The 9,548-nt window shown below is 50.8% G+C and overlaps 1 protein-coding gene across 3 annotated transcripts in view; it reads left to right on the forward strand.

The window, feature by feature from the left end:
• The window catches only part of stk11ip (serine/threonine kinase 11 interacting protein), a 106,415-nt gene that overhangs the window by 39,918 nt on the left and 56,949 nt on the right, over positions 1–9,548 (forward strand). For 2 of the 3 annotated variants that reach the window (XM_078552687.1, XM_078552686.1), the window contains exons 16-17: positions 72–215; positions 7,016–7,202. In XM_078552687.1, coding sequence (XP_078408813.1) covers positions 72–215; positions 7,016–7,202 — 331 coding nt within the window. The remainder of the gene's footprint in view (positions 1–71; positions 216–7,015; positions 7,203–9,548) is intronic. The other variant, XM_078552688.1, reaches the window with a different exon arrangement.

The following is a 9,548-nucleotide window of genomic DNA, read 5'->3' on the forward strand; positions in this document are numbered from 1 at the left end:
TGTGAGGTGCGCGTTGTGCTTCCCCACCAATCTCTCCCAGCCGCAGCCAAGACCCTGCCGTAACATTCCAGGAAAATAATTCTGAGTCTTGCCTTTCTCGGCAGAGCAGAGGACAGGTTCTCCCCGCAGTGGAGTGTCGCTTCAGTTACATCCGCAGGGACAAACGCAGGAGGAAGTATGTGATCCTAGACAAGAACCCCCAGGAGGCTTCTGAGGTGAGTGTGGAAAAGAAACTTTCTGGGCCCCACAACTTAGGGTGGATGTATTGGCCTTGAAAGGAGCGCAGCGTAGATTGACGAGGGTATCGCTGCAAAGAGCGACATGTTGTTGAAGCTTTTCATCTTGCACTTATCAGGACAAGTGCAAGAATTCCAAATGATCAAAACAACGTATACCACAGGAGAAGGGGTGCTAATCGGTTGGCAAGGCGACTCTGGCCGAGGTGTTCCTGTGAAGAAAGTGACGGGGAACTAGCCCTGGTTAATTCAAAACTATCACGATTCCGTGATTGGATAGCACTTGCTAAGCAATCCTGAGTGCGCTAATAGCTATACTAACAACCAATTTAAGATAATCAGTCACGCTCCTGACATGGATCAATTACGCTTGCCGTTCATATGCAGGGAACCGTTCTCTGCAAACAAAATGAATATGTTCTGGCCTTGCAGCTTTTTTGAATTACCCTAGCCAAATCTTTCAGGATTGAAATTAGGAAACATTTTTGCGCGCACAGGGTGGTAGAGGATTGGGGCTTTCTTCAGCAAGTGGGTCAGTACTTTGTCAATTGTTAATTTTAAATCTGCGATTGATGGATTTTATTAACCAATGGTATTAAGGGATATAGGGTAAAGTGGGGGACATATGGAGGTAGGTCGCAGATCAACCATGATCTCATAAAAATAGGAGCAGGAGCAGGCCATTCGACCTATCGAGTCTGCTCCACCATTCAATACGATCATAACATAAGAATTAGGAACACAAGTGTACCTTCCAGTTCCTCGAGCTGGTCCGCCATTAAATAAAATGGCTGACCTCCTTGCGTTTCAATTTCCACATTCCCATCTAGCCCTGATAACCTTAGATTCTTGTTAGGCAAGGGAATCAATCTACCTCTGCCTTAAAAATATTCATTAACCCCGCCTCCACCACCTTTTGAGGCAGAGAGTTCCAAAATCGCACAGCCCTCTGAGAGAAAAAAATTCTCCTCAGCTCTGTCCTAAAAGGGCGACCCCTAACTTTAAAACAGTGCCCCCCTAGTTCTGGATTCACCCACCAAGTGGAAACATCCTTTTGATGTCCACCTTGTCGAGGCCGTTTTGAATCTTATATACTTCAATCAAATCACCCCTCACTCTTCTAAACTCCAGTGGAAACAAGTCCAGTCTGTCCAACTTTTCCTCATAAGACAACCCGCTCATTCCAGGTATCAGTCTAGTAAACCCCCTCTGAACCACCTCCAATGCATTTACATCCTTCCTTAAATAAGGAGACCAAAACTGCACACAGTATTCGAGATGCAGTCTCATCAATGCCCTGTATAACTGAAGCATAACATCCTTTACTTTTATGTTCAATCCCCCTCGTAATAAAGGATAGCATTCCATTAGCCTTCTTAATTACTTGCTGTACCTGCATACTAACTTTTTGTGACTCCTGCTAGAACATCTAGATCCCTCTGCACCTCAGAATTATGCAGCCGTTCTCCATTTAAGTAATACTTTGCTTTTTTTGTTCTTCCTGCCAAAGTGAACAACTTCACATTTTCCCACATTAAACTCCATTTGCCAGATCTTTGCCCATTCACTCACTCAACCTATCTATATCCATCTGCAGCCTCCTCATGTCCTCTTCACAACATACTTTTCTACCTATCTTTGTGTCATCTGCAAATTTAGCTACCATGCCTTCACTCCCCTCATCTATGTCATTGATGTAAATTGTAAGAAGTTGAGGCCCCAGTACAGAGCCATGAGGGACTCCACTCACCACATCCTGCCAATCAGAAAAAGACCCATTTATGCATACTCTCTGCTTTCTGCCAGCCAGCCAATCTTCTATCTGTGCTAATACGTTACCCCCTACACCATGCGCTTTTATTTTCTGTAATCTTTGATGTGGCACCTTATCAAATACCTTCTGGAAATCCAAGTACAGCACGTCTACAGGGTCCCCTTTATCCATTGCACATGTTACTCCTTCAAAAAACTCCGATGGATTGATTAAACATGATTTTTCTTCCACAAAACCATGCTGACTCCTCCCACTTGCCTTGAGCTCTTCTAAGTTCCCAGCTATAACCTTCTTAATGATCGATTCTAATAACTAAGGGTTTCCAACTCTCCACAAATGGCCTGGAGTCTCCAGGAATTGAAGATCAATCTCCAGAACACTGTTGTGTGCAACCCTGGGGAAAATTTTTTTTAAAATGACTTGTTTTATTTTCTTTGAACATTTCTCTTTACTATATGTATAGCATTGACATTGGAGGGGGAGAAAAGGCTTGTTTGGCCTACAGTCAAGCATAATCCAATTGGGTACGGAGTCTTTTTGCTTTCCAATTGGTGTAGGAAGGCCGTACGTCACAAGGATAGATGTGTTAGACGACTAATGGCGGGAGCGTTGGGCAAGTCACGTGATAAAACCTCCAGGAATACATTCAATCACAGTTGGCAACCCTAATCATAGCTGATCTGATTGTGGCCTTAACTCCACTTTCCGGCCCGCCCCCCTGGCCCTTGACACTCTTGTCAATCAAAAATCTGTCCAGTTTAGCCTTGAATATATTCCATGCCCAAACCTCCACTATTCACTGTTATTTTTTATTCATTCATGAGAGGTGGGTGCCGCTGGCTAGGCCAGCATTTATTGCCCATTCCTAATTGCCCTTGAGAAGGTGGTGGTGAGCTGCATTCTTGAACCGCTGCAGTTCATGTGGTGTAGGTACACCCACAGTGCTGTTAGGGAGGGAGTTCCAGGGTTTTTCCTAGCAACAGTGAAGGAACGACGATATATTTCCAAGTCAAGATGGTGAGCGGCTTGGAGGGGAACTTCCAGGTGGCGGTGTTCCCATGTGTCTGCTGCCCTTGATCTTCTAGATGGCAGCAGTCGTGAGTTTGGAAAGTGATGTCTAAGGAGCCTTGGTGAGTTGCTGCAGTGCATCTTCTAGATGGTACACACTGCTGTCACTGTTTGTCATTGGTGGAGGGAGTGAATGTTGAAGGTGATGGATGGGGTGCTAATCAAGTGGGCTGCTTTGTCCTGGATGGTGTCGAGCTTCTTGAATGCTGTTGGAGTTGCACTCATCCAGGCAAATGGAGAGTATTCCATCACATTCCTGACTTGTGCCTTGTAGATGGTGGACAGGCTTTGAGGAGTCAGGAGGTGAGTTACTTGCTGCAGAATTCCTAGTCTCTGACCTCTTGCAGCTGCAGTATTTATATGGCAAGTCCAGTTCAGTTTCTGGTCAATGGTAACCCTCAGGATGTTGAAAGTGGGCAATTCAGTAATGGTAATGCCATTGAATGTCAAGGGGCAATGGTTGCATTCTCCCTTGTTGGAGATGGTGAATGCCTGGCATTTGTGTGGCATGAATGTTATTTGTCACTTGTCACCCCAAGCCTGGCTATTGTCCAGGTCTTGCTGCGTTTGGGCACAGACTGCTTCAGTATCTGAGGAGCCACGAATGGTGCTGAACGTTGTGAGATCATCAGCGAACATCCCCACTTCTGACCTTATGATATGAGGAAGGTAATTGAAGCAGCTGAAGATGGTTGAGCCTAGGATAACTGGGGAAGAGAATCCCAAACACTGATCTCCCTCTGAAAAGAGATTTCTCCTCATCATCATAAGTGGGAGACCACTTATTTTTAAACTGTACTCCCTAGTTGTGGATTCTCCCACAAGAGGAAACATCCCTCTCAGCATCCACCCTGTCAAGTCCCCTCAGGATCTGATATGTTTCAATAAGATCACCCCTCATTTTTCTAAACTCCAATAGGTATAGGCGCAAACTGCTCATTAGACAACCCCTTCATCCTTGCCATGAGGCTAGTGAATCTTCTCTGAACTATTTCCAATGCAGGAATATCCCTCTTTAAGTAAGGAGACTAAAACCGTACACAATTCTAACATATCACTGAAGTTGTCGATTCAGAACCATGCAGTCAAGGAGGAAAACTTTTGGTCCATCATGTCTGTGTCAACTCTTTGAAGGAGCTGGCCAATTAGTCCCAAACCTCACTCTCTTTCCCAATGACCCTGCACACTGTTCCTTGTTCAGTATTTCTCCAATTTCCTTTTGAAAGTTAGTATTGAATCTGCTCCCACTGCCCTTTTTGAGGCTGGTGGGGAGTGGGGTGGTTTCACTAACATACCAGTTATGTGATTGGTTTACTAATCTGGAGACATGAATGCAGATTCCAACACGGCAGCTGGGAAATTTAAATTGAATTCATTAAAACCTGGAATAAAAAGCTAGGATCGAGAATTGTGATCATGAGGCTTCTGAATTGTTGTAAAAACCCATCTGGTTCACTGACGGCCCTTAGGGAAAGAAATCTGCTGTCCTTACCCAGTCCTGGCCTACATGTGACTCCTGACCCACAGTAACATGGATGGCTCTTAGAAACATAGAAAATAGGAGCAGGAATATGTCGTTTGACCCTTCCAGCCTTTTCCACCATTCAGTATGATCATGGCTGATCCTTTATCTCAATGCCGTACTCCCACTCTCTCCCCATACCCCTTAGCACCTTGAGTCCAGAAATCTATCTCTTTCTGTCTTAAATATATTCAGTGACTTGGCCTCCACACCTTTCTGTGGTAGAGAATTCCACAGGTTCACCATCCACTGAGTGAAGAAGTTTCTCCTCATCTTAGTCCTAAATGGTCTACCCAGTATCCTGAGACTGTGACCCCTTGTTCTAAACTCCCAGCCAGAGGAAATATTATCGCTGCATCCAGTCTGCCCATCCCAGTCAGAATTTTTATAGGTTTCAGTGAGATCTCCTCTCATTCTTCCACATTCCAGTGATTACAGGCCTAGTCGGCCCAATCTCTTCACATACAACAATCCTGCCATCCCAGGAATCAATCTGGTCAGCCCGAGCTGCACTCCCTCAATGGCAAGTATATCCTTTTTTAGGTAAGGAGACCAAAACTGCTCACAATACTCCAGGTGCAGTCTCACCAAGGCCCGAACAGATGCAGTAATACATCCTTGCTCCTGTATTCAAGTCCTCTCACAATGAAGGCCAACATACCATTTGCCGCCTTAACTGCTTGCTGCACCTGCGTGCTTGCTTTCAGTGATTGGTGTACAAGGACACCCAGGTCCCTTTGTACATCAACATTTCCCAATCTATCACCATTTAAACAATACTCTGCCATTCTGTTTTCCCTACCTAAGTGGATAACTTCACACTCATCCACAGTATACTGCACCTGCCATGTATTTGCCCACTCAATCTGTCTAAATCATCTTGGAGCCTCTTGACACCATCCTCATGGCTCACATTCCCACCAAGTTCCGTGTCATCGGCAAACTTAGAAACATTACATTTGGTTCCATCATCCAAATCATTGATATATATTGTGAATAGTTGGAGCCCAAGCACTGATCCCTGTGGTACCCCACTAGTCAGCGCCTGCCATTCCAAAAAAGACCCATTTATTCCTACTCCCTGTCTCCTGTCTGCTAACCCAAGTCACAATCCATGCCAACATATTACCCCCAATCCCGTGTGCTTTAATTTTACACACTAACCTCTTATGTGGGACTTTATCAAAAGCTTTCTGAAAATCCAAATACACCACATCCACTGCTTCTCCCTTATCGATTCTACTAGTTACATCCTCAAAAAACTCCAGCAGGTTTGTCGAACATGATTTCCCTTTCATAAATCCATGTTGAATTTGTCTAATCCCGTTGATATTTTCTAAGTGTCCTGTTATCACATCCTTTATAAGAGACTCTAGCATTTTCTATAACAGTGAGGTTAAGTTAACCGGTCTGTAATTCTCTCTTTCCTCCCTCCCTCCTTTTTTAAATAGTGGAGTTACATTTGCCACCCTCCGATCTGCCGGGACTGTCCCAGAATCTACAGAATTTTGGAAGATGACAACCAACACATCCACTATTTCCACAGCCACCTCCTTTAGTGCCCTGGGGTGTAGATTATCAGGCCCTGGGGATTTATCGGCTTTCAGTCCCATTAATTTCTCCAGCACTTTTTTTTAGTAATACTAATTTCCTTCAACTCCTCCTTCTCACTAGACCTTTGGTTCCCTAGTATTTAGTATTTCTGGGAAGTTATTTTGTGTCTTCCTCTGTGAAGACAGAACTGAAGTAGTTGCTTAATTGCTCTGCCATTTCCTGCTTCTCTATTATACATTCTCCCGTTGCAGACTGTAAGGGACCTACACCATTTCTTTTAGAGGCTTTTACAGTCTGCTTTTATGTTCCTTGCAAGTTTCCTCTCATACTCTATTTTTCCCCCTCTTGATCAATCTCTGTTGGCCCGCCTTTGCTCTGCGAAGTGGCCTGGCGAGGCATTCAGCTGTCAAAAGGACAACTCAGAACCACCTTCTCGGGCAATTAGTGACGGGCAACAGATAACAGGCTTGCCAGTGATGCCTCTCAAGGAAGGAATTTTAAACATCCCCTTCAGGCAGCTGCATTCCAGATCATAAAAGCTCACTGTGGCTTAAAAAAAAATCTCACCTCCCCCCGCACCCCCGGTTTGATTGTGTCAATTAGTTTAAATCAATGTGCACCCCACCCACCCCGTTCGACCTCTCCACAGGAAGCAGCTTCTCCTCATTTACTCAATCTAAACCTTTCGCAATTTTGAGTAACTATTAAATCTCCTCTAAACCTCCTCCTGCTATGAGGAGAACTCTTTGCCTCAAAGGTCGATTTATTGTTTTATACTGATGGAGGACCTTGGCCACCTTGCCTCGGCCACTGCCCCTGGTCCCCACGCCCTAAGACTCCAGGTGTTTTCTCTCCTTCCAGATGTTGGTTAAGATCCTGAATGAAGCACTTGAAGCCAATCAGCGAGCAACGCATGAGGGTTTCCCCAAACTCCAGTGTCTGAAGTGCCATCATGAGTTCATCGGGACCGAGCAGGAGAGCCAGACTGGTCAGCTGCTCCCAGAAGGTTCAAGCATCGGGCAAATGGATGACCCAGATGATCTGCAGAGTAAGTGACTCATACACATGCTGCCCCATTGCCCCCTCTGAGGGCTGCGGCCATTCCATCGGGCAGATCACTAACATTGCATGCTGAGCGCTTCCAATTGTTCTGATCGTGTCTGCAGAGAGGGGTGAGAATGTGAGTGACTTCCCTCTCCCTCCCGCCCTCCCTCTCTCTCTCTCCCTCCCGCCCTCTCTCTCTCTCCCCCTCACGCCCTCTCTCTCTCTCCCTCCCGCCCTCTCTCTCTCCCTCCCTCTCTCTCTCTCTCCCTCCCGCCCTCTCTCTCTCTCTCCCTCCCGCCCTCTCTCTCTCTCTCCCTCCCGCCCTCTCTCTCTCTCTCTCCCTCCCGCCCTCTCTCTCTCTCTCTCTCCCTCCCGCCCTCTCTCTCTCTCCTTCCCTCCCGGCCTCTCTCTCTCCCCTTCCCTCCCGGCCTCTCTCTCTCCCTCCCTCCCGGCCTCTCTCTCTCCCTCCCTCCCGGCCTCTCTCTCTCCCTCGCTCCCGGCCTCTCTCTCTCCCTCCCTCCCGGCCTCTCTCTCTCCCTCCCTCCCGGCCTCTCTCTCTCCCTCCCTCCCGGCCTCTCTCTCTCTCCCTCCCTCCCGGCCTCTCTCTCTCCCTCCCTCCCGGCCTCTCTCTCTCCCTCCCTCCCGGCCTCTCTCTCTCTCTCCCTCCCTCCCGACCTCTCTCTCTCCCTCCCGACCTCTCTCTCTCTCTCCCTCCCTCCCTCCCTCCCTCCCGACCTCTCTCTCTCTCTCTCCCTCCCTCCCTCCCAGCCTCTCTCTCTCCCTCCCTCCCTCCCTCCCGGCCTCTCTCTCTCCCTCCCTCCCGGCCTCTCTCTCTCCCTCCCTCCCGGCCTCTCTCTCTCCCTCCCTCCCGGCCTCTCTCTCTCCCTCCCTCCCGGCCTCTCTCTCTCTCTCTCCCTCCCTCCCGACCTCTCTCTCTCTCTCTCCCTCCCTCCCGACCTCTCTCTCTCCCTCCCTCCCTCCCGACCTCTCTCTCTCCCTCCCTCCCTCCCGACCTCTCTCTCTCTCTCCCTCCCTCCCTCCCTCCCTCCCTCCCGACCTCTCTCTCTCTCTCTCCCTCCCTCCCTCCCGGCCTCTCTCTCTCCCTCCCTCCCTCCCTCCCGGCCTCTCTCTCTCCCTCCCTCCCCACCTCCCTCCCGACCTCTCTCTCTCTCTATCTCTCTCCCTCCCTCCCTCCCGACCTCTCTCTCTCCCTCCCTCCCTCCCGACCTCTCTCTCTCTCTCCCTCCCTCCCTCCCTCCATCCCGACCTCTCTCTCTCCCTCCCTCCCTCCCTCCCGGCCTCTCTCTCCCCCTCCCTCCCCACCTCCCTCCCTCCCTCCCTCCCTCCCGGCCTCTCTCTCTCCCTCCCCACCTCCCTCCCGACCTCTCTCTCTCTCTCTCTCTCCCTCCCGACCTCTCTCTCTCTCTCTCCCTCCCTCCCTCCCTCCCGGCCTCTCTCTCTCCCTCCCTCCCGGCCTCTCTCTCTCCCTCCCTCCCGGCCTCTCTCTCTCCCTCCCTCCCGGCCTCTCTCTCTCCCTCCCTCCCGGCCTCTCTCTCTCTCTCTCTCCCTCCCTCCCGACCTCTCTCTCTCCCTCCCTCCCTCCCGACCTCTCTCTCTCTCTCCCTCCCGACCTCTCTCTCTCTCTCCCTCCCTCCCTCCCTCCCGGCCTCTCTCTCTCCCTCCCTCCCTCCCTCCCGGCCTCTCTCTCTCCCTCCCTCCCCACCTCCCTCCCGACCTCTCTCTCTCTATCTCCCTCCCTCCCTCCCTCCCGACCTCTCTCTCTCCCTCCCTCCCTCCCGACCTCTCTCTCTCTCTCTCCCTCCCTCCCTCCCTCCATCCCGCCCTCTCTCTCGCCCTCCCGCCCTCTCTCTCGCCCTCCCGCCCTCTCTCTCGCCCTCCCGCCCTCTCTCTCGCCCTCCCGCCCTCTCTCTCGCCCTCCCGCCCTCTCTCTCGCCCTCCCGCCCTCTCTCTCGCCCTCCCGCCCTCTCTCTCGCCCTCCCGCCCTCTCTCTCGCCCTCCCGCCCTCTCTCTCGCCCTCCCGCCCTCTCTCTCGCCCTCCCGCCCTCTCTCTCGCCCTCCCGCCCTCTCTCTCGCCCTCCCGCCCTCTCTCTCGCCCTCCCGCCCTCTCTCTCGCCCTCCCGCCCTCTCTCTCGCCCTCCCGCCCTCTCTCTCGCCCTCCCGCCCTCTCTCTCGCCCTCCCGCCCTCTCTCTCGCCCTCCCGCCCTCTCTCTCGCCCTCCCGCCCTCTCTCTCGCCCTCCCGCCCTCTCTCTCGCCCTCCCGCCCTCTCTCTCGCCCTCCCGCCCTCTCTCTCGCCCTCCCGCCCTCTCTCTCGCCCTCCCGCCCTCTCTC

Source organism: Cetorhinus maximus, chromosome 11, assembly GCF_964194155.1.
Source record: "Cetorhinus maximus chromosome 11, sCetMax3.hap1.1, whole genome shotgun sequence".
NCBI classification, from domain to species: domain Eukaryota; kingdom Metazoa; phylum Chordata; class Chondrichthyes; order Lamniformes; family Cetorhinidae; genus Cetorhinus; species Cetorhinus maximus.